The sequence below is a fragment of the Limanda limanda genome, chromosome 21 (genome assembly GCF_963576545.1).
Source record: "Limanda limanda chromosome 21, fLimLim1.1, whole genome shotgun sequence".
Taxonomy (NCBI): domain Eukaryota; kingdom Metazoa; phylum Chordata; class Actinopteri; order Pleuronectiformes; family Pleuronectidae; genus Limanda; species Limanda limanda.
The window spans coordinates 14,868,295-14,893,726 of NC_083656.1; the positions used below are offsets into that span (position 1 = coordinate 14,868,295).

The 25,432-nt window shown below is 42.4% G+C and overlaps 2 protein-coding genes across 3 annotated transcripts; one reads left to right on the forward strand and one right to left on the reverse strand.

Annotated features, from left to right (window-relative positions):
- Positions 1 to 1,536: 1,536 nt before the first annotated feature.
- Positions 1,537 to 16,342, reverse strand: zc3h7bb (zinc finger CCCH-type containing 7Bb). The gene is made up of 21 exons (XM_061094577.1): positions 16,175 to 16,342; positions 15,303 to 15,364; positions 15,160 to 15,196; positions 14,670 to 14,867; positions 13,835 to 13,993; positions 13,439 to 13,579; positions 13,319 to 13,361; positions 12,977 to 13,212; positions 12,550 to 12,835; positions 11,680 to 11,738; positions 11,401 to 11,500; positions 11,019 to 11,180; positions 10,668 to 10,873; positions 10,481 to 10,581; positions 10,173 to 10,354; positions 9,662 to 9,741; positions 9,040 to 9,308; positions 8,763 to 8,868; positions 7,850 to 7,958; positions 7,339 to 7,472; positions 1,537 to 6,999 (listed from the first exon to the last, which is right to left on the reverse strand). The coding sequence occupies exons 2-21, from the start codon at positions 15,359 to 15,361 to the stop codon at positions 6,964 to 6,966; spliced, it is 2,703 nt and encodes a 900-aa protein (XP_060950560.1). The 5' UTR covers positions 15,362 to 15,364; positions 16,175 to 16,342; the 3' UTR covers positions 1,537 to 6,963.
- A 1,609-nt stretch (positions 16,343 to 17,951) lies between these two features.
- rangap1b (Ran GTPase activating protein 1b) lies at positions 17,952 to 24,200 on the forward strand. 2 transcript variants are annotated; one of them, XM_061094848.1, is made up of 16 exons: positions 17,952 to 17,971; positions 18,305 to 18,423; positions 18,515 to 18,642; positions 18,874 to 18,933; positions 19,041 to 19,220; positions 19,391 to 19,525; positions 19,971 to 20,129; positions 20,231 to 20,344; positions 20,440 to 20,539; positions 20,632 to 20,716; positions 20,810 to 20,996; positions 21,668 to 21,751; positions 21,851 to 21,953; positions 22,094 to 22,182; positions 22,518 to 22,639; positions 22,964 to 24,200. In XM_061094848.1, the coding sequence occupies exons 2-16, from the start codon at positions 18,312 to 18,314 to the stop codon at positions 23,046 to 23,048; spliced, it is 1,743 nt and encodes a 580-aa protein (XP_060950831.1). In that variant the 5' UTR covers positions 17,952 to 17,971; positions 18,305 to 18,311; the 3' UTR covers positions 23,049 to 24,200. The 2 variants fall into 2 exon arrangements, with proteins under 2 accessions (XP_060950831.1, XP_060950830.1); XM_061094847.1 differs by having other exon boundaries at positions 17,965 to 18,008.
- The last annotated feature ends 1,232 nt before the right edge of the window (positions 24,201 to 25,432 follow it).

A 25,432-nucleotide genomic window follows, 5' to 3' on the forward strand; every position in this document is an offset into this window, starting at 1 on the left:
ACATGTTGATGATATGAGTGATATTACAGTCGTGCTGTAGGCAGAATAGGACTATTAAACTCAATGTTCCTTCACAGAGGGATCTATGACACATAATTAGGTCAACCCCAGAGCACAAAGTGTTGATCTTACTGTGAAGAGGACCAGATTTTTTACTGTAGCCTACTGGTGTCATAGGTAAAATCAGTCCTACTTTGAAATGCTAACAAATAAACCACAATTCATTCATAATACTGTGAATATGTAGTTTCACAGACACATTGTTGCAATTAATCTGGATTGTGTGAAATATTTTGTGATTGTTTGATTCTGGATTTTATTCATATTCATATACAAAAAATGTTTTCTGTACTTCATACTTTATTTGTGACTGTTATGATACAATGTTGGTGGTTATGGTTAACCACAGTCTATTTTAAATTCCTGGGGAATCTTTTTACCCCCTTAAAAGTCCCTGCCTGGGAGGGTTAATGAGTTTCAATGGACCTTTAGGGTGGGGCTTGCAGCGTTGAAAACGCCTGATTGAATTAGTGCTCCAGTGTTCTATTTGATTTTCCATAATAGCTTTAAAAATAGGTTTCCTTAAGGCTTACATCTTGGGGCAATATGCTTTGTTACTGGCGTTTGTATATTTTCCCAGCAGGATTTAAATCTCCATGTGAACTGTGTACAGCTCAAATGTTATGTAAAGTTTTCTTCATTACCTTCATTACTTCAGAGATGTTCTGGCTTCACCACTCAATGACTTTCACATATTTGTCCCTGGGCCTGTCCTCTGTTGTTTTTAGGGTATATGTGCTTATATAGGGGCAAAGTTCTGTTGGAAGGTGCGCTACTGGTTTTCATTACCGTTATCTCTGTACTTTGCTCTGCTCAGCTTTCCCTCATCCCCGACTTATCTCCCTGGCCCTGCTGCAGGAAAACCACCCCCACAGCATGATGCTTTTACGACCATGCTCCACTGTAATTCCTGGGGCTCCGAGTAACCACCTCTTAGTGACCTCTGTTACCAAAGCACTTTTCCCCTAATGGTTCAGACTGATGGGGCGTCCAGCTTTATGAAGAGTCCCCCCTCGTTTTTTAAGAAGTTTAAAGGCAGCTGTGACACTTCACTGAAGAAGAAAATGTTCGTAGTGTTCACCTGATATGTGCCTGGACTGTCTTGATTCTGAGCTCTGCAAGCAGCTCCTTCTACCTGCTTGCGTGGTTTTTGCTACTATATGCCTTGTCAGCTGTGAGACCCTATAGCCAAACGTGTGGTATTCTAAATCGAAAAGAATTGCAGCTGCTGCAAGTGGACTCCAGTCAAGTATTGGAAACATCTCAAATGGGAAATGGGAGCAACCTGAGCTAAATTTCTAGTCAGAACAAAGAGTATGAATATTGCGTCAATTTTGTCTTCTTCACAATGAACTAATCTTCTCCTAAAAATAAAAGCATGAAACCAAAATCTAGAAGGAATAACAAAAAAAACCACATGTAGAACCCCCCACCAATAATGTTAAGTGTGTGCTTTGATAAAAAGGAAAAAACACATTTCGTTCTAAAACGGTCTGTTTATTAAATGCTTTCAAGAGATTTGGTCCACTTGTGTGATCATGAATTTCCAACCAGGGAGGAGAAAAGAGAAAACAAAGTCAAGAAGATAAGACAAAACATAAAACAACAAAATGTAAAAATACAGTACAAAAAGAGGCTTTGTATTTTCAACTTCTTTACAACCCTGGTTTTCTTCATCTGAGTTGTTAAAAAACAATTCTAATAACCAATAGTATTTTCCTAACCGAATGAAGAGAGATTCATTAAGATTTTCTTTTTTGTGGCTGGTTAAGGGTGTGTGTTTTTGTGGCAAATCAAACGCCACCAACTATATAAAGCTCCCTGGGAATGGGAGGGAGGGGGGTGGGTGGCTGTCACATGAGTACTTACTGACTGGGAAGAGTGTTTCACAGCTGAGAACCGCGTCATTCAATTTAACTCCAGATATAACCAGTACTGCACAGGACATGAGCCCTTTTTCTCAGATAAAGGACAAAGACAACCTTTAAACCAACTGACTTCGAGAGTAATAATAACCAAGTAGAAACATTTCTCTTATATCAATGAATTACACTTTCAACGGTTTGGTAGCAACCGCAGAAATAAACAAAATAATCCGACTGCTTAAACACCAGCAAGACAACACATTTGATCAATTATTAGTGTTGTCGTGATGGCATTAGAGGCAGTGAGAGGTCGCCAAAGTCTTGGAGGAGTTTGGGGGGTTAAAGGCAGAGGCTTGTAGAATGATTATTAGTAGTAGAATTTTGACATCACCCCTTATTGAGACAGTCCCCATCTTTTAAAAAACAATGTTTTGTAGTTACAAGAAAAACCGAAGCGTGTTCTAGGGGAATAAAGTCACCTTTGAATGAGAACCCTTCAATTCATGTTGAGAAGGATGTGAAAACGCGTCATAAGTCAGAAAAAAATAATGCAGCACGCAATGTTGAAAGAGTTTTCAAGCTGAAGGATTCTTTTTTTTTTCATATCAGATTCCAAAACGGTCTCTTACTGACTCTTATTTGGGCACGATACGGATTAAGCTGTAAGGGATCAGGAAAAACAAAAGATTGCCACAAATTGAATAATTTATAGACGACAGGACAGTAAAGCAGTCATTTTGGCCGCAGGGTCAATGACCGTTGCCTGACAAACCTCACATCTCATGGACGGGTTTCCTCACCTTTTAAAGCATGTAGGGCAAATCAATCGTACGTGATAAGGGAGACTGATAAAGTGTCTGCTGTGAAGTTGCACAACAGGGCAATACCAAGTTTGTTTATGACGGGAAAAACCTTCTTGAATAAACAATAACGACGGGAGATTTGTTTCATGTACAGATGCTGCAGCCGCAACCTACCCCCCTTTTAAATTAGTGACATGATTTGCTCGCCTTTAACAACACACACACAGAACACAAAGCACACATATTTCAGCTCCTTTTTTTTTTAACATCTTTCCGTGTGTTAATTATATAATCAATGCTCGTCTTTCTCCAATGGAAGGGGAGCCTTCTGCAAAATGTTCGGCTACTCAAAACTATTCCCTTCAGCAGGTCTCTCAACGCAGGACTTCAAACAAGGATGGGGAAATTGTTTGTCCACTTGAATGATAAAGATCAGTAAAGTATAATGCGCTCTCCTAACAACCTGTCCTTTTTTAAAACTCCCTTAAAAACAAGATGGGAACACGTCACTGACAACAGCAAACTCTTCCACAGCCACAGAGAAAAAAAACCAGCTCCACCATCTCTTATCTAAATTACCTTATAGAGTTTCTAAGTATTATAATAGGTATCAGGTATCATATACTGTATATAGTAAGAAGGATTATACAATAGGGGTATGTATCATCTTATAGATGTAGTATATCAAATAAGGCGCTATACGGGAGTATATAGGCCTCTATGTATGCTTTTGTCTCTGACCAGAGACTCAAACTCAAAACAAAGAAAGATGCACAGCTCAGGCAGCGAGCAGAGAGCTCTGCTGGTAGGTTGACACTGAAGAGGGGAAACAGTTTAGAGTATATATATACTTTCATCATCAACTTTCTATTTTTGTCACCTTTAAACTCTCTTCAGGCCTACAAGCAGAGCTCAGACTTAATATATAGTACGCCTAACATACTGTGTAAATGGAGGTCACCAACTCGAGGACCTTCCTACAGCAGCTATCAGGGGTCGGATGTTTTCTGCTCACTGCCTCCAAGATGGAGCTGTGCACTGCCGCATACACAGATGCATATTTACTGTAAATTATTATATTTATACATGGATACATATATAAAGAGAAAGTTATACATTGCAATTAACATACATATATCAATAGCATATAGAAGAGAAATAGAAATAGTCAATAGATAGCAATCATTATCGTCATCATATTCATCATAATACTAAGAGTAGTAGTAATACAATCCCTCAAAGAAGCTAATACCTGGGCTGTTCCAGACAAGGGCTTGATACCAATAGTCCTCGAAAAGGTCAGGTTCAAATTCAGGAGCTGCATGATTACCAGCCTGCGACCTCACAACCATTTATCTGTTTAGTATTTATCCAATGGCTTAAATGTGTGGGACTGCAGACAGAGGTAGGAAGAAACACAACAAATAAACGATTAAGTGGATTCATATCTATATGAAATAAAACTCTTTGTTCAACTTATTAACTTTTCGCGCCTGTTACGCCGAGGCAACACTGGATGCTTGAGAGACGCTGCCTGTTTTCTCTGCATGACACATGCAGGTCATCTGTCACAAACATTAATAGTTGCAATTCTTCCTGTACCTGTTTCAAAGTAAAAGCATTCTAGCTTTTCTGTTGACTGAATGCATGAATTTGTTTAAACAAGGTTTCAATTGTTATTTTTGGACTGGAAGATGCACAGCTTCATACCTCAGAGTTCTGGTATTAAGTTGAATACATAGGCTACTTTAATTCATGGAAATACAGTAGTCATACCAGAAACCCACGCAACAGATCAGTGACACAGCCATCACTCACTGCAACTAGTTTGGCCCAGGCGTTAGGCATAAAAGTACCTTAGTACCTTTATGATCGCAACATCAGGATTTAAGCTGTGTGCTAAATTGATACAGTGAACCGAAGCCACTCAGTATTAAAAAATAATAATATTTGAAATATAAATTTCAGCTTCTGTGTGAATTTCATCTATACGTTGCATGCTTCTGTACACATAATATATGCTGCACTTAGGAAATAAGAAAAACCTAAATGACCCTCTCATCTGGGTGATTTCCTCCACGTCTCTGCTCTCAATGTTAAACTTTTAACTGTCAGACATGAGCTTCTACTTCTGCTGCAGTCCCTTCAAACGAACCCCGTCTGGAACAACCCACACAGAAGGAGAAATTACAAAATAAAAGAATCCTTAAAAAAATCAAAAAAAAAATCACTATAGTCATCTAGTTCAGCGATACATGTCATATAGCAATACCTCAATAACAAGAAGTTCTATGTAATCAATACAGGTTCTCAGGTTATATATTTATTAAGCTTAACCGCTAAGTTATCAATTATTATTAGTAGTATACCATTATTCGTAAATATGCATAATATGTGTGTATATGTATCTGAATATTGACATACTTCCATCGCGTCTCCTTCCACATTAAAGGTTAGAATACGATGACGGCAGATATTCTGCCTCTGGGGGTTGGTGAGTGAGTGAGTGTGTGTGTGTGTGTGTTGGTGTCAAATGTGAATATGTTGTTTATAGGCACAATATGCGGCGTGAATTGTCTCCCGATGCCAAGCTAGCAGGTTTCCCGCGATAAAAAAGTTTTTTTTTTTTTTTTTTTTATCTCAGGGCTACTGTTAGCTGTCAGGGACAAAACATTTGGGTGCATATGAGGAACACAGGTTTCCATTTGAAGGCTGAGGGAGCATGGTGGGTGCGCAGTGAAATGATGACCCCAGTTGGACTGAAGATGCCGCGACTTCTCAAATCTTAAACAATCCACGATAAAAAAATATATCCTTTCCTATCTTTTTCTTTTCTCAATCATTTTCTTCTTTAAATCATTGTTTATCTGAACCAGATCTTGTTTTTTTCTCAATTACAAGAGCTTTTATCTTTTTCACACAACTTAAGTCTTCAGCACGGTCAGAACTGTCACTGTGCTTTAGTCCAAGTGAGGTCATCACTTCCCTGATGGGCATCTGCGGTCTGAACTTTTAATATGTCTACTAATCTATTGCTGAGAGCAGCTCAGGCAGGACGTTGTTGTGCAGTCACCTCTCTGCAGCCTTGTGACACCAGCTTCACATCTGTCCGATGCTTTGAGCACACAGCGGCACAAACACAAGCCTTTAGCCAAATGCACATAAGCCACAGATGTTTCATAAGATCTAGTTGGGTTAATGTGTGGGAGTGTGTGTGTGTGTGTGTGTGTCCAGGCTCGTTCATCACTGGACCAGTTGGCATGATTCCGTATACAGCTATCACAGGATTTATATTTTAACAATAAAGAGGGGGGAAGCTAATGTTACACAAGTTTGTTTTCGAGCATAATAAGTGTTCTTGCATACATTCCATGATTCCATGACTAACTTCCTCGTTTTTTAAAGGCCCATGCAGGCATTACATTCACTGAGTTCTACCAATATGGCAGACAATATAACAAGGAAGTACAACTCCCCTTGGAAAAAAACAATGCTTAAAATCATTATTCTCCAAAAAAGGAAGGAGAGCGGGATTTGGTTGATACGCAGCTTAACGAGGAAGCGTCCACCAAGAACCTCTTCCCAATCAGTCTCGACTGCCATCGACAGCACCGAGGACTTGGCATTTTTGGCACTCCGAAGTTTCGATTTAAACTTTCTGTGTAAGAGCGCTGAGCTTCAACTGAGTTTTGATTTATCAACAAGCAATATTTGAGAGCTGCGACCAGCGCGCCCGACCAAGAACTGTTTCAGTGCTGCGAGGATTCAAAACGACTAAAATAAAAGAGGTGGCCGGTGGACACGGAGTTGCTCAGTCCAAACAGTACGAGGGAACACTAGCTGATTCTTTTAGTCAGGAGAACTAGTTGTCTGGGAGATTGCAGTATAATGACCTGGAGGAGAACCTAAAGTGTGTAACTGCTGCATGATACAAACAATAAGCTAAAGCCAAGTCCTACATTTTCACTAAGGAAGCTTTCCAATTGTGTTAATCAGTGCCTGTAGCTTGTGTTGAGTGAATAGTTTGTGTAGTTTGTGTGTATGTGTCTGTTTGTGTGTGTGTGGGGTCAAATGCTCGGTTGTGTGGACATTTGCTCTTGCACTGCTGGCTAGTTGCTAGCGGAGGTCAGACTGGAAAGGTGACAGACTGTTACAGTGGTCGCTGGTGTGGCCGGCCCCGTCTGTGTCTGGCTGCAGCTCAGCGGCAATCTGCTGCCTCTGGTCCCCATAGCAACTCAGAGGTCGTCCCCATCTGACAACCGTCGTCCTCCCTGGAACCAAGGCAACACACTGACATGAACAAACTACAATGCAAAGGTGCCCTTCCTCATAAGCCTTGTATATAGTAGATTCTGAAGGCAAATCTCGGTTTGTCCGCAGGATTACACAAGAACTACCGATTTCATTTTTGGTGGAAGGATAAGACAGGGTTAGGGGTTCGACAAGCTCACTCATCTCAATGAGCATCTCTATCAACACATCGGCTTAATCCGACATTACTGTACACAGAATTTATACACAGGTGCTTGCATGTTAATGTATGTATATTAGTGTTCACATATACACCTCCAGATAACGCACGTGCAGAAAAAGCCTTATGTCCCACTCACCATGCTTTCTGTGTAATCTGCTGTTATAGTGACCTGTTTGTCCTCTGGAGGCGGCGTCACTGCGGAGCTTTCTGTGCGTCTACTCTGATTGGTGAGCTGCAGCCAGAGTTCATACATCTGTTGCATGTCTCTCACTGCAGAGGGGAAGGATGAGAAAGAGAAAAAAAGGAAGACGACCTTAGTGACCTTGAATATTGTGCGTTACGAGCAAGTGGAGTGGGGTAGGCACTTCACAAATAGGTGCAATTACAGGCCTATGTCTTGACTGTAAAGAACGGCAACAAGACATAGAGCCAGAGAACCTGGATAAAAAATAAATAAAAGACACCTTCACAAATGCGATAGGTTTCCTCCTTTATAAATTTATATAATGGATATATAAATAAAAAACAACCTGCTGCAATAAACAATAACATAAGCTGTGACAAGGATGAGACTTCTAGATCTAATGCATGAGAACAGATCAGAACATTATTTTCTGCAGTGTTTTGGGGAGGAGCCAGGAGCTTACAGCTGTTGTTCTTCATGTATGTCCAGACGTCCCTTTCTTCCAGACTGTGTGCAAACGAGCAGTTCCCAATATAGTGGCACTTCTTCTGCTTCATCACATGCACACACATCTGGGTGAGAGACAAGCAAAAACATTGGCGGTTAAAGAGTGACAACGGCAGCATGGCAACAAGGTTGCTCAGCCTGAAACACTCATTAGCACTACAGAGCAAGGAGACAGAGACTGAAGAGGTTTACAAAAACACTTGTTCCCGAGGGCTGAACCAGAGTCAGCTGCATTCAACATGTGAGAGGTGGAGGGGCGGAGGGAGCGATGAGGAAAAAAATTGAAAACAAAACAGGGTTCATACACATTTTGACCAATGGATTTCCATGACTTTTCCATGACTTTTCAATAACTTTACACCAAATTTCAATGACCAAAAATGTTGTGAAATCTCGGTGTATACATGAAAGTGACAAAATGTTGTATTTAAGATAACAATGAGAATTTCAAAGCATACAGTATACCTTCAATGACACAAATGAATGAGACAATAGGTTGATTGGTCTTTGTCTGTTTTAACACATGACATGTACTTTTCCATTTGTAGCCAAGCATGGTTAAATCTACATTTCCCTTGCATAGTGCATTATCCCACCTGCTTCCCCACCAAACTTTATAATTAGTATGAGAGCGTATGCCTGCTTATATTTTGAGCGCATTTCTTTTAAAAGCCTATGAATTATTTAAAACTCAGCGTAAATGAACGACATGGAAATATGAATATAACAAATTTCCATGACTTAACTTAACTTTTGAGATTTCATTTTTTTCAAGCACTTTTCCAGGCCTGGAAATAAACATTTTACAATTCCATGACTTTTCCAGGTTTTTCATGACCGTAAGAACCCTGACAAAAGGAGGAACTCACATCATATTGCTGAGGATAGGTGCGAGAGAAAGGCAGAGGCCGAACCACAACCCACTTCTTCTTCTCAAATGATTTGACCAGCAGGACCCGGCGCTCCTTTGTCCAGCTAAACAGAGAGCCAACGTTCATTAAAATCAACAAACAAACAAAGAGACACAAGCAACTAGAAAATAAATAGTTTAAGTTCTTTGATTCATGCTTTTGTTTTCATTACAATCTTATTTACAAATCATGTCAACAACAGATGGCCTTGTTATGAGTCAACATTGTGTCTCACCTGTGCCGTGCTTTGGCTGTGCAGTACTTGAGGTTCTTGTCGGGCTCGTTGACCTGTCCTTCTCTCCAGCACTGGCCACACACAAATTTCATTTTCAGGTTGAGGGGTCGTCCCCGTCCTGCTGCGGCTCCCAACCCCCCCACCCCGATGCCTCCCACTGGTCCAACGCCGCCGCCACCGAGGCAGTCTCCCCCCATTCCTCCGCCCCCGCCTCCCATTCCTCCGACTCCTCCTGCAGATACGCTGCTCGGGTGGGGGAAATGGATGGGCTGAAAGACGCAGAAGTAGATATACAACAAGTTAAAAAGGGACAAAACAGAAACATATTATTTAGCTTTTCCTGTTTTCCTGAACCTCTAAATAACAGATAATTTAGCTAATTTAAATAGCAGCATTCTGGGTGATACTCAGTCATTGTACTTACAAAGAAGAACAACATGGTGAGAGCAAAATCACAGTGGGCGCACATTTCAAAGCAGAAATGTATTAGACAGTTCAACCATCTGAAAAATTTCATTTAAATTTGACGACAGACCGGATCACTCAACTGAAATGAAAACAAGAAGTCGGTTGATGTCAGGTAAAACAAAATTCCTGAGTACAACTCCATTTCCTGTCTCACCTTCTGCTGCTTCTGTGCATTCTGCTCCAGCCTTTGCCAGTGTCTCTTGGACTCCTGCACCATCTCTTCGTGGGTGATACCTGAAGAAAGTATTCGAGAGTTCCTCTGTGAGACAAAACCCACACATATAACAGGGCCAGATTGATTCAATGGCTTAATGCCCCAATGAGGAGGAAGTTGATTTGAACATCCGGTCCACTTGTAAGGGGTAAGTGGCCACTTTAGAACAGGCGTTGCATGTCGAGGGTAAATCTTTGTTAAAAAAATACCATACATCTGCTCATTTTAGTATTAAGTGTTGCGGAGATAACATTTTTGTTTTCAGCTCATTGACACCTGCGTTACCTTTTCCTACATTACCTTTTCCATAGCAACATCCTAACACCTAAATTTTAGTAGAAAGTAAAAGTGCTGCCTACTGGATTTCATTACCGTTCAAATCTAAATGTTTTCCTCCCTGTTTGAATAATGTTGCTAATATTTTTTGGAACAAACTGTGTGCTTCACCCACCAGTATCCTGCTGTAGGACCCAGCATTTGAGCTCTATGACAGAGTGCGCAAAAGAGCAGCTGTCCTCACGCTGGCAGCCGTACCGGACCTCGTGGCGACACACGTCAAACTGACAGAGGGGGTGCAGGGGACGCACCTTACTGTAGCGCACATTGGCTGACCTCACCACGTGCACCAGGCACCTGTAGCAGACACAGGTATTTACTGATACATGAAAACAGTGCAAAGTGTATTCATCCATCGGTGGTTTTCTTAACATAATTGTAGGACTTTTTATCTATATGAAATCAAGATGTGAAAATGCTCACTTGTTATCGTCGAACGGGTGTCGAGCTGTGAGGTTTGAGCAGACCGATAAGTTTTCTTTGCTGCGTTTGCTAATGATGCGAGGCTTACTGTCAAAACATTCCTGGAGAAAGAGGAAAGAGATGCAGGCAGATCAACAGACGACAAAAAAGATGACGTGAAACTGCCTTTACAAAACTGGATTCTTACCTCACAGAGGAACATAAACATTCCCATGTGGAGCTGCAGCAGCCTGGTGACGCTGAGCGCCCGCCGCTCTGTGCTGCCCAGCGGATCAAACAGCAGCTCTCGGCTCAACGCGCCCTTCCTCTCTTGCGTCCACACGTCAATTTCCTCCTGGCAGTAGGCAAATGTACAATTCTCCCCATACTGGCACTCCTGACGCTCCTGCACCTCTGCAGGAGCCAGAGAGAAGAAGGAGTGAGTATATAAAGTAAGATATAAACACAAGTCGGCTGCATTTGACTATGAGCGGCTTTTTCCCCAACTTGAATTAGAAATTCAATGTATTTAGGTCTTTAATTCATAGTGCAAACACACCTTTACAGAGTACAAATGCCCCCAGGAAGTTGTTCCGTGCAGGCCGGGGCCGGATCCTCTTCCACGTGGGGTCATCTGTGTTTTTGAGGCGACACAGCAGCACATCTCTCTTGCAACGATGTGCTGCCTCGGGCTGATATTTGTAGTCCATCACACGCGGACCTGGGAGTGAGAAAAGAAAAAAGCAGGTTAAAAAACACAGGTGTTAGAATTTCTTATATGTCACTAATGATAAAAAATAATGCTTGGACAGCACTGTCGGTTTGTGAGCTGGTGGAGGAAGCAAAACTGTAACATCAAATTGTGACTATTTAGAAAAGCAAAAAGAGTTGCAGGTTAATACTAAGAAAAAGTGATTTAGATGTCTTCGGCTTGAACCAACCTATTCGGCTGTAACAGGCATGACAGGCCTGCCGAAACTCATGCGTAGCTGCCAGGGGGTTCCGGGAGAGCAGGGACAAGTTTGTTCCTGCCGGACCGTTCTGTTAAAGAAGAGGACAACGATATCAATATAAAATTAAAAAGATACTTAGCAGCATAACTGCATGATCAGAGATGGCTATGAATGCAACATTACTATTGACAATTAAATTGCAACAGGTGAAAATCGATGGATTATTCTGTGTGTGTGTGTGTGTTTATGTGTGTGTCTGTTACTTACTGCATGAGCAACATTGTTGGTGCGAATTCCCGGGATGAAGCTGTGACACACTCGTCCCCCTGAAGACCACAGACAGAAGGACATCACACCACATTGTAATGATGCTGACTCACACGTTCAACTGCTGACGCACATCTCAGGTTAAAGCCGACTCCCAAGGAACTGTGGTAACTGAGCAACAGCAAGCTACCATTCTGCGACAAACTTGGTGGTGATTTTGTTTCCATTTCCGCATTCTTCCTACATTGCATTTTTGTGTTTAGAAAAAGTCTGTTACTTTACTCGTGCCAAAGTCTACGAATGAAGATGCAGAAATTAACTGACATGAGTAGGATTGTTCAGTATTTGTTATTAAATGCCATCTGATTTGCATTCATGTCAGAGGTATAGGCTGACAATGGGCTTGACTCGCCCTGCCCATCTAGAGAGTCGGGGTCTCGTCCATTTTCTCCACAAAACTCAAGGGATTCACAGAAGAAAAGATAGTGAAATGATCTTTCAACACATTTTCAATGTCTATCCGTCAAATGTGCAACACTTGAGACTACTGATCTTCAGCTGGTGAACTGCCACTCTGACATCATCCTGTGAGATTTCTTGATAAACCTGGGACTTCACTTGATGATGTCAAGCTGTTCAGGCTTCTAGCTTTTGTTGATGTCATGAGCAAAGGGGTCACATACTTTTTCTATACAGTAGATGTTTGAATGAACCATTCAAAGCTAACAAAAATGTGTGTGTGTTATAAGTAAAAAGATTGTGCGATTGTTCAAATGAAGATCTGACTATATTTAGCAACAACTTTAGCCTGCACACCTCTCACCCCTCTCACGCGACATTACACATCAATGACACAAAGACTTAGCTCACCAGGGAGAGTGTATTCGGACAATGAGTCCAGCCCGCCAGTGGCGACTCCTGCTTTTCCTTCTCCATCTGTGGAGAAGCCTCCCAGTGCGTCCTGCGGCTGGGTGGAGCCTTGGTCCCGCTGGGCCAGCGGCGGGTAAGACTCCATAGGGGGCATGTCACTGATGGAGGAGCTGAAGAAGGCTGGGGGAAGCTGTGGAGATGGGGCCGGAAGGTTGGGAGAGTATGGAGGCCGGAGAGCTACCGCCGTGTTGGGAAGGTTGGTGGGGATAGCACCCTGGACAGGATTCTAGAGCAGGAGATTCCATTTAGTTAAAATAATGAAGTACCCTTTCTTGCAGAAATATGGATGGAGAACAAGTCAATGATTTCCCAGAAAGAATGTACGGCAGGTTTATTTCTTCTTTCTTTCTCTGTGTCCTTTACTCACCTCACTGAGTTTCTTGGGGTTGCATTCCAACAGACTGTCTAGTTCTTCTTTGATGACGCTGGTGCATTCGTCCATGTGCTCGGACACCGGGACAGAATACGGCATGGGCGGCAGGGCCTGGCTGCTGGGGCTCTCTGACAGATCGGTGCACGGGCTCACTACGGGGCTCCCCGGTTCATCACTGACTGGGATGGGCGTGGCCAACGGAGCAGGGATGCACTGTGCACTGGACATGTCTGCTGGCAAGGAGTAAACAGCAATGGGAAAAGAGGGGATGAGCGTGGGAAAGGATCAGAGTGTGTGTGGGTTCAGACATGGTCAAGGTTTGTCTGTTTGTCGTACCTTGTCCAATGTCACCCAGCGATTCCAGCCCATTGGACGACATCTAAAGAAGAAGAGAGTCTATTAGCCTCTTGTTGTTTCACCATATCACAAACTCTGCATTGTGACAACAGCACCCACCTCTCCAGTGGGTGGGGATGATTCCCCATGATTCTCCCCATCACCGGCTGAGGACTCTATCTGAGGGCTGACATAAGCTTTACGGACCTTCAGGCCCAGTTTATTGGCCAGATCCTGGGCCAGTTCGGTTACCTGTCGGTCCTGTAAGATAAATTACATAAAGAAGAGGATTTTTTTTAAATACTATAATAAGAAACACAATGTAGTCAATGGAAGCATCAAATAAAAATCATGACATTAAAATGATCTACTAATTAACAAGCTTTTGCTAGCCCCACTTACTAATTTCCTGGAGAAAACATAAAAATGTAAAAAAAATCTTTTTAAACTAGATTTTAGAAAAAAACATGTGGTTAAAATTCATTTGCGTCCACATTTTCCGTGTCAGTTACATACGTGTGGTGCTGTGAGGAGACATTTGGTTCCACACTCGTAGGCCTCTCTGAGTCGTCCCAGCTCCCTCAGACAAAGGGCTTTTCGGTACAAAGCTCTGCGACTGCCTTCGGACATGTACAGTGCACTGTCACAGTCCTGATCAGCTCTCTCATACTCCCTCTGACACAGGAAAGGGAAACATTGAGGGTGATTTAACACAGAACATTGTTTATTTGTGATTGTTTTTAAAGATCCCCTACTGTAGAATGCAAATTTATGATTTACATGAGTGGCCACATCTTTAACTGAATGTGCTTTGTGTCTTTGTAAAGCCGATATCTTGAAATCAACCACAAACTGCCTTGTGTTCATTCTTTTGCATACTCTGATTGCTGATGATGGTATTTATCCTATTTTTATTTATTTTTAACTAAAAAAACAACATCAAAGCTTAAAATGAGTCTGAACAAGAGAATACAACGAGTTTTGGTTGGTAAGGAAGAACCCAGTCTGGTTCTGACATGTTTACCACATAACAGAGAAGCAGAGTATACTTATTAACCTACTCAAAGACAAAAAATATTAATCAGATTCCCAAAAACTTTTTACTTTCACTTTCTTATTACCATTTGGCAATGTAGAATTAAAAATATGCAGCTAAATTAACTGCAACAGATTCACCCCAATTCTAGTCATTATATGTATTGTATGGGAACCACAGTTACACTGGTTTGACAGCAACTGACGTATGAAAAGTCTCGAACATCCATTCCCTGCAGTTTCGTAACTAATCTACATAAACATCATGTCGTGTACCTGGAGATGTCACATCCCCTTTATGCCTCCGCCCCCTCACCGTTTGATAGTAGGCAGCCGCCCTGTTGACGTAGAGGCCCTCCAGCAGCTCTTGAGGGATGACAAGGGCCTCTGCCTGGGCGTAGCGGGCGACGCTTATCCCTTCCCCATACTGCTGGGTCGCCTGGCGACAGTCCCCATCTCGATAGCAAGAATTGCCCTCGTCCAGCAAGTTACACACCAACTGGGTCAGGAATGGCTGACGGGAGCACGCAAAGGAGAGATTGAATAATGTAGGGTGGGTGTGGGGAGGGGTGAAAGGGGTAGGGAAAGGGTGACATTAACAAATGATGAGAAGGTAACATGAGATAGTCAGGAGGACACGGAAATATGTAAACAAGGATGTGAACAAGTGAAGCAGGAAGGAAGGAGATTGAGACCAAATAAGGTTAAAATCCGGATCGGCAAATAACAAAACAAAATGAGGAAGTAGCCGATAAAGATAAGTGATCATTTTGTAGGTGCAGAGAAGAAAGTGTCCAAATGCAAACCTCATAACTCTCAGGCTCTGGAAAAGGCAACGATGACCTGTTGAGAGAATTACATGAAGGTTTTCAGTGTTGTCCATTCAATCATGTTATCACTAGCTCATTGTGGAGGGGCCATTGCATGACATAAGTAGAGGTGCACTTACTGGATGAAGCTCATTGCTTTCTGGATCTCCTCTCTTCGTTTCAGTCGTTCAGAATCCATATCCTGAGGATGATGATGACAGGGGTTAGCATGCAACAGCTACTCATTGCACAACAGTATTAGCAGCTTTCTGACAGCTTCATTCATATTCTCCACACACGAGTGTGAATCATAATTGAAAAGTTTGTGTTCTGCAGCGATTAGAAACACCACCAGCTACGCCCAGTCGTCCCGGACGAGCCCCGGCCTGCCACCGGAACACCACGAGCAATCACCGGACTCGCGTAAACAAACAGTGGGGATAGCTCACGGTGAGGCAGGGCAACTGGTTAGCATTAGCCACGGTCATATTTTGACCACCGGAATATTCCAATGTAATCGACGTATAAGGTGCAGTTTCTTCATGGAGGGGGGTGTTCCCTTTAAACTTGAAGCTTTAGCCATTCCACGTTCACTTGGTGAGGAAATGTTAGCTTACGATAGCTCGACATGGAAACTAACGGGTCTTCAACTCGCAATTAAACTTGACGCTTGACAGGTTGCATCGGCTCGGCTGTTGGTGTCAGTGGAGATGATGTTATGCTACCTGACTCTACCGGTGGTCTGAATCAGTCAACTAACGGTGCTAGCTCACCTGGGCTACATGCTACAGTGCTAATCACTTTATCGTAGCTTTGCAGGAGGAATGAGGAAAGCGGAGTTAGCGTTCAAAATGCACGCTTTGTATCGTAACACGCGTTGTGCGTGTTGTTTACACTGTGCTGTACACACGGCTATGTTGAATACAAACCCAGGGCTAGGCAGCTACCTGTGAAGTTAGCCAACTTCATTTACAAGGAGTCCAAGCTAACGGCTAACAGCACGGCGACTCACCGAGTTAAGTTGCTGCGCTTTAGAGATGAGAGACAGCTTCACAGGGTTAGGGTGGAGAGAAGAAGCAGCCGAGAATCAGTCAGTGTCCGGGCGCATGTCTGTGAGGTGGGTGTCCCTGTCATGGGTGTGTGGACGGAGCTCGAGCTTCCCTGTGACTGCTGCTGGAGACTGGGCAGGCTAACGTTAGCTGGGAGCTAGCCGCTAGCTGTTATGACCGCAACAAGTTTCCAGGGAGGTGTGGCCGCTGGAGGGCAGCAAACCCTCTGAGTCACCGCTCAGGATGGGTCACTGCTTATTAGGGCCCGAGCACCGACCGTTACTTTTAGTTTGATTATTCAGGGAAATTAATGGCATTATTGATGGATCGAAAAGTCTCCATAATTCAGGCCTGATGAAAATGTACATATTCTGGAGTAATTAGAAATGGCCGTTGCAAAATGGCTCAACAGCGCCCCCTAGATCGCAGCAATTCCGTCTGGTTTAACCGATCTTCAAAAAAATTTGGTACACACGTGTATCAGGACCTGACGAAACATTGAAAGCTAGCAGTTTACAGCTTATTACTTTAAGATCAGTACAAACCACGCCCACATTCATTAAATCACTGTAATCAATCGCTATATGACATAAACAATTTAATAGTCTATAGAGCATCCTGGAGCGGTTCCTCCCGGTCCATGTCCACCCCCTCCCCCGTGGCCCCATCAGGTCCTACGTTTGCACGTGCTGAAATGTTCACATGCAGAGATGAACAAGTTATGAAAAGGTATGATGGAGAGATGAAGTAGAGATGAAGGAGAAAGTGAGGGACAGAATTACTCTGAACATTATAAAAATTATAATAAACACTTATTTCCATTGTGTTTAGACAGATACCCATTTTAGATACAAGATTTTGAACATCACTTGTACAAAATAAATACATTATACATATCTTACGGTTAGGTTTTATAAAACGTGATGTAGCTTATCGTTGCACTGCGAAAAAATCCATCATCATCTCTTATTATGGAATTTAAGAGACTCTTTATGAATGAAAAGTTCAGAGCTCAGAAGAAGCAGCTTTCCATCCAATTGGTTCACTCATGGGTCGAGGCTTCATGGTGCTTCATGTGCTCTACTGCGCCATCAAGTGGACAATACATGTAAAACAGAGTGATTATAATGACACCATGGCTTTGGTGTGTGAAGCTTTGAATTGAATAAATTAATGAAGGATGTTTGTGATGCCAATACATAAATTATGACCATATTAATATGGTGTCTGTCTGTATGATAAATTGGCGGGGTCGAAAGGGAAAGTGGTAACAAATTGGGCAGAGGGTGATGTGAATGTGCTTGTGTTACTAGGGACAACATGTAACACGTAAAATATGGACATTTTATTCATTTTTGTTTAAAATTTAAAAAAAAAACACTGCTGAGCTTCAGGCGGTTTCTTTTTTTTTGCAAACAAACAAATAAAGTGCCAAGTCCACCAAATGTGAGGGGGATCCATTGCGGTTCGATTCGCACGCCAAACCTGCGAACCATTTCCTGACTCAGTCACGTGGGACGGCCGGCTCGCCCAATGGGCTCGCCAGGCTTTGAACGTCACCACGTACGTCATCAACACTCGCCTCGATAAACGCTTCACAAAACTCTTTCTGAACACTGTCGGGTCCGGACAGTAACCAGCAGGTGGCGGTAGCTCCACTATGGATCTTTTGTCGCTGATCTAGACACGATCGACGAAGAAGAAGCTTTAGCACGATCGATGACGTCACGCAGTGTAGGAACCGGCGCGGAAGAAGAAGCGTGAGTTCTGCGTTTCACCGGGAAAACTGTGTTTGTTGTGAGTCGTCAGTTGAAGAAAAAACGTTATATCTCTTAATTAGAGCCGAATGATGACGACACGCCAGACTCGATGTGATAAAGAGCAGACAGTTATATCCGGGTTATTGAAACTTATCTCACGTTGCGATCTCCTGCTACTAGCTAGCACGGGTGAAGCTACACAGCTAACCTGAGTTCTGCTTATTGATACACTGTCTCTGAAGAGAATATGTCCATTTCCAGTATGGCGAGTGGTTTAAATGTTATATCCGTTCGTTTATATGTGTCGTAAAACACCTGCTATGTCTATTACAGAGTAATAATGGCCTCAGATGACATATCACAGCTGGCTGATGCTCTCGCCAAGACCCACGTCGGTGATGGAGAGTTGAGCTACAAAGGCCTGGGACTGAAGCTGGACGACGCCGAGTCAGGTGAGAGTGCTGCTGGTCCCCATAGACAACATGGATTCCTCTCTTCACACACCTGATAACCTGTTCTCTCTCTCTCTCTGTGTGTGGGCAGTGGAGGAGCTGGTCCGTGAGATCCAGCAGTACCAGGGTCTGAGAGCTCTCCGCCTGGAGGGGAACACGTTCGGTGTGGAGGCAGCCCGAGCCATCGCCAAGGCGCTGGAGAGCAAAGACCAGCTCCAGGTATTCTCCAGTTCAAGATCTCCAATCTCAGGCACACATTCATGTTACATTATGAGCATAAGGATAATCATTCAGCACTGGTATAACCTTGCATTTTGATGCTGTGCCACAAATGTAATAGTCTACAGTTGTACAGAGAGTTTTTTCAGATCAGTTTCACACTTCCTATCTACAATATTGCAGTAAAGAAGAGGCACAAAACTAATTTCTGTTGCAAACCTTGTCTTTCAGAGATGTTACTGGAGCGACATGTTCACCGCAAGGCTGCGTTCAGAAATCCCAACAGCTCTGGTGAGATTTCAGCTGCTGGTTGATGCAGTTCATTGGGTTTTCAGCCTGTGTTATGCGATACTTCTTTGATTGTCAGCTTCACATGTTCTCTGTTGGGCTTTCCTCAGAGGTCACTAGGCAGTGCATTGATGAGCGCAGGGGCCCGGCTGACTGAGTTGGACCTGAGTGACAACGCTTTTGGGCCGGATGGCGTGAAGGGAATCGAGCAGCTGCTGAAGAGCCCTTCCTGCCACACGCTGAGGGAGCTGAGGCTCAACAACTGCGGCATGGGCATCGGAGGAGGAAAGGTGAGTGCACAGATGTTTTGAAATACTTTTGTCATCCTATATCCACCTATATCCACTTTAAAAAGAAACCTGCAAACAGTACTTTTTTGTGGATGGTTCCAGATTAAAAATAAATCACTGCAGACGTTTTCCATCCTGCAGTTAGTAACTGTTGTGCATGGTTTGTGTAGATCTTGGCTGAAGCGCTGATCGACTGCCACAGACAGTCACTTGCCCACGGAGCTCAGTTTAAACTGAGAGTGTTCATCGCTGGCAGGAATCGCCTGGAGAATGAAGGAGCCCGTGCCCTGGCCAAGGCCTTTCAGGTACAAAACACACACACGACCAAACCGATTAACAGGTCTGGCAATACATGCTGCTTTCAGACATGCACTAAAGCCCGGATATTTTCCTGAAATGGGGATGTATTTGAAAACCAATATGTCTGTGTCTGTTGCTGAGAACATTTCCCAGCCCCCTAGTAAAATGTCTGGAAAATATCAGTGAGCCCATGTGAGAATACAGCAAAACATTTCCCGAAAATTCCCAGTGAGCGGGGCTTATGTTTATAATACGCAACGGATGTAAAACTGGAATAATAATAACATTGCTGGATGATTTAAAAGGTGCCATACACGTAGACAATTCAAATGAAGATGTGAACTTGGAAAGAAAACCAGACTTAAGAGCTTTTGGTGATGAATGGAATTATCTGGATTTCAAATGGAAGCCTTGCTGAGCCTTAAACTTCTCTCTGTTTTTCCATGTAAGCTGATGGGCAGCCTGGAGGAAGTCCACATGCCCCAGAATGGCATCAACCATAAAGGTGTGATGGCGTTGGCTTCAGCCATGCGACACAACCCAGAGCTCCGTGTCCTCAACTTCAATGACAACACCTTCACCAAGAGGGGAACACTAGCCATGGTCCAGGTAAGGAACGTTTATCTTCAGACCTTCCTCCATAGGAAGAACAGGTATGTATGGGTCTGAACCTGTTTCTGTACATTGGTTTTCTCCTGGTGCCTCTGCAGGCTCTGAGGTATCTGAGACACGTCGAGGTGATCAACTTCGGTGACTGTCTGGTTCGCTCTGAAGGAGCAATCGCCCTCGCTGCAGTCTTGAGAGAGGGACTGCCGATCCTCAGGGTGAGTTCACCATTAAAGTTCAGCGTTTTATCTTTCCCAGTTTCCTCTCTTTTATTTAAGCGATAAAACTTGTCTCGTATGTGCCATTTCTTCAGGAGATGAACTTGTCATTTGGTGAGATCACAGAGGCGGCGGCGCTGGTGGTGGCTCAGGCTGTCATGGACAAAACGCACATGGAGAAAGTGGATCTGAACGGTACGTACTTGGACTGTTGGACTGGGATCTTGAATACTCGAATATGGAAAGAGTCATAAAGATTGAAACTAATGAGAAGATGACTGTAACAGGTAACTGTCTGGGAGAGGAAGGCTGTGAGGCTTTGAGAGAGATTATGGAGAACATGGACAAAGGAGACATGCTGGCATCACTCAGGTTAGTGTGTGTGCTTCGTGCTTTTCCTGCACTACTAAAGCAGGTCAGCATTAACAGCGGGACTAAAATGTTTCCCCTTTAAATTCACTGCAGCGACGATGAGGGTGATACTGATGAGGAAGATGATGAGGACGACGACGATGATGATGAGGAGGAGGAGGATGAGGATGATGAGGAAGAGAGTGACGACAGTAATGAAGACAATGAGGACGATGAGGAAATTGTCAAGGAAAATGGAGTGTCAAGAGCAGACAACAGTCCTCCAAAACTTCCCAGCCCAGTAAGATACAAAAAACATACACACATATTTGTGTACTTTGTATTTAGACAGTTGACACCAGGGTCTGAAATGAACTTTGTGAAGATGGCTGGTATATGAAAAACCAGTCCATCTACCAAGCTATGTTTTACTGGTCAAAACACTAAATACTAAAGACTTGTGTCAGAACATTAATGAGGTAATATGTTGTATACAAACCTATAGACCGACGCAAATTTGATAAAAAATATATGAATATATGTGTTTATATTAAATATGGACGATTTGACAGCACCCTAAAGGGTGAAAACAAAAACATCTTGATTGCCCCCTGGTGGCTGTCTGTAGTAAAGGTCAGAAACCCTGCCACCTCTATGTAGTGGATGGTACATGGACCAAACTAAAAAAGTACATTTCAAATACATATTTCACAAAGATGGTCATTTTAGGTGTTTAAATGTTACTGATAAGTTTGGTTTGAATTTGTTATTTGTTGCTATGTAAACAGGATGAACCGTCATGATTGACAGCTTGGACCGATTTGCTATCGCTATTTTTTAGTTTTTCATAAAGAATATCTTTAGTAAATAGCTTTACATTAAGCTTCACACAGAGGTTTTGTTTTACGGTTACTAATGGCACAATATAATGTAAATTCTACCATCTCTGATTGTGACTCTGTTCACCTACAGGCAGAGCTCACGTCTTTCCTCAGCTGCCCCACTGTTGAGGAGCTTCTTCGGCTTGGAGAGACGAGGACAAACCTGATGCAACAGGTGGGACTTATATATATATATATATATATCAGATAAAAGACGATTGTTTGCAGACAGTGGATGTTTTATGGTGCTAACAGCCTTTTACTTTTACACCAGATTGATGTATCTGACCCACATGAGGCTGCCGATGTCCTTCTGAAAATTGCTTCTTTGTACGGCGAGGAACCAGAGACCAAGACAGCGGTTCTAGAAACTATCGGTGAATATCTTGCCACGGTTGCTTTTTCATTGATTCATGTATGTTTGTGGTGTTGAAGGATCCACAACAAAGTGATGCCTTTGGTATGAGAGTTAGTTCCTATGTCATTTCACCAACCTATAATTGCTTTTGTCTTACAGATGATGTGTTGAAAAAGCTCTTCTGTGGTTCAACCATCCAGTCCTACAGCTTCCTCTCCACACTGCTGGTCATGATGGGACTCCTTAAGGTAAAGTGCTGCTACAGTACAACAAGCTCTTCTTCTTCCAAGAATCTGGCATGAAGGAACATATCTTGTGCCCACAAACTGTTGCCATTCAAACAGAAAGACTACTACCCATTGAATTGACAACACTTTGAATGTCTGCCTTTCTTTGCCTTTATATACATGTATAGGTTTCCAATTATTTTCAAACTTCCACTTACAATCTTTCCCCTGGTGTGTAAGTTTTACCACAAAAACATAAAATCCTACTGGATTTACGTTTGGCTCTTTTCTATCCCTGTTCGTTGCTTTAATCTTTCAGTTAATGCACATTTTTACTCTTTTGTCCTGTGTTTCAGGGAGAGGGGAAGAATAAAAAGGTGTCGCTGGTCCCAGGCCAACTGTTGTGTTTGAAGCATGCGGTCCAGCAGCACTACTTCTCTCACCATCATGCCCTGCTGCTTAACAACTTCATGTCCAAGTAAGGCACTATTTCTAATGAGTCTTTCTTTAAAAGGTTCGTTAAACCCGGCTTGGGGTGTAAAATCCACCAAAAGCACATGCATGCTGTTGTATTGTTCTTGCCTGATTTATGGAAATACATTGCTTGTTTTAAAATCGTATTTATGACCAAATTTATTAAATAAATCTTAATTTATGGATTGAACATGGCTCATATCGCTCAGGGTTGATTTCAGTTACCTTCATTATTGTGAATGCAATATGTCAGGGACACCTGGAAGGACTGAAACTGAAAACCACCATAAGGGGTAATTCTTTTCTCTGTTTGTGTTTGAATCTGCAGGAATAGCGATGCTCTCAAGTCCTGCAGTGCTGCCAGAGAGAAGCTGTGCTCTGCTCTGGAGAAGAGGTGCCACGACCAACACTGATCCCAGCCATCCATCGTTTCCACTTTTAACACACAAACACACACACACACACACAGAAAACAAACAAACACAGGGATGCTTTTCACTTGAACAAGGGACTCTCACAACCACTGATCTTCCTTGTATATTTTATGAAGTCTTGACAAACACTGTCCAAAATCTATTTCTTTTTATTTTTCTACTTATGTTTGCGACTTATATTTTTCTAGAAAATGTAGATACAAATAATAAAAAATACAGACAACACATCAGTTAACCATGGGGTTTGATGTGTAAAAAAGTGATCTTAACCTTGAGTGGCGCCAACATTAGACTAATTCAGTCCAGCACTTTTTGCAACATATTGTTTTGTATTAAGTTGCATATAGTTTCAAAATTGACAATAAATCAACAACATAACAAAGCGTCCAATTAAGCTTTTGAAATGTCTGGATTAACAGTTAAATATGGAAACCACAATAAAATTTGGTATTGGGTTTGTACAGATTTGCTTTTAAACCTGCACCTCACATGCTCTGATATTTCTTACACTGAAAATGTTGTGCTGAGACACAAATGTTAAGGACAAGACAAATACAATCTGTAATCTGAACAAATTATTCGGCAATAATCAGCTGACTTAGTGAGGCGCTGCTTTTCAGACTACTTTGTTCGTCATTTTTTTTACTTATTTGAAACATTCCATCGTGAAGTGAAAATAGAACTTTTCGGACGCTCTGTCCAATCACAACCGCCACTCTGCTGCTCACAAGGTCCAGTCCAGTCCGAGCACTGTGATGTGTGCATCAGACTGTAATGAGGAATGGGCAGCACCACATACTCGCCCGTGAACCTGAACACACATTGTGTGTGTGTGCGTGTGCATCGCCTGCACTGAGCACAGTCGTAACACTGTAGAGCTCAGGAGACCAGTTTTTAATTATTGTAAAAAACGTGCTCTTATGTAACTTTGCTGCACACACTGAGTTGTCTTACCTCATATAGCTGTTTATGCCTTAGTGATGTTATGGGAGCATTTAAGGGAAGTAGGAGGCGAATGATATACACTTTAATGGCATTTAGATAATCGTCTGAATAACATTGGACTGTGTGTGGGTTTATATTCTGTTGACCTGCTATGATGTTACATTAAATGCTTTGTCTTAAATCTAACCGGCCTGACTCCTTGTCCATGTTTGGATATATACATGCATATACACCTGGGACTGCTATTTTAACATTACCTCTGCTAAGGAGGTTGTGTTTTTGTTTTGTTTGTCTGTTATTTAGCATTAAATCTACGGGATGTTTTACAACAGTGGAAAAATGAGGTATCAATCAGGAAAGAATTCATTCAATTTTAATGTGAATCTGGATCAGGTGACAGATCTAGAGTTTTTTACTTTCTAAACATTGCAATATTTTTCAACATTCTCGCTGATTAATAATTCATGGGTCTTGATTGGGGGGAAAATTAGCTTTTTTTAAAGAGCTGATATTTATGAGTATGTGCAATTTGGTGAAGCTCCAAATAAAAATCTGGATCCAGTGAATGTAAATGTGGCTTCATAACGGGAATATTGCGCCTTGACAAAGGAATTGACTACCGTCATGCTCCTATTATATAATTTCCAGATATAAGGGGTTTCACAGTGAGATTTCTCAAGGAAACTGAACTAATGTGACCTGTGCTCAGAAACATAATCAATATTGGCCATGGAATATTCAGCAATTTCAACAATGAGGTGAAAGAGCAAAAATAACTTAATTTTATAGGAACTTTTCCTTCAACAGTGTGCACACTCCAGAGGTGGGAGCTGGAGGTGTGTGGGTGGGTGGGGATCTTGTCAGTGAATGAAGGGATCAGCCGAGTTTGTTTTGGATGGGGGGGGACAGACAGGGAGGGGGGGAGCTGCAGAGGTAGCACAGACCGTGAGAGAGTCAGCGGCCAGTGAGCGAGCTGCAGCTGGACGGAGCCACGGCGCAACCATGGTGAGTCTGTGAGCAAAAATCTCTCCCTGGTACTCTGTAAATGCTCGGATATGATTTCAGAAAGCTAAAATTCAATATGTGTGGTCCTCATGGTATCAGATAACTAAAAAACTCTTGTGATCGAAGGTGAATAGCAATGTGCTCAATTATCCACTCGTGTAGATGCTCCTTTGTTTTATTTGACCATCTAAAGACAGATTATATATTAGATATCTTATCCTTGTCACACTGACGACTGGACATGTTCTGGTGGTCATTAAGAGTGGAAATTGAACACATAAAAGGTTGGTGGTTATCCAAAGCAGACGGTATTTCAGATTTTTGTCGATCCCTCAACTTGAATCATCTCTTTTTACGCACAGGACAATATTAGATGAACACAATACCTTAAACCTAACTTTTTGGGATGTGAT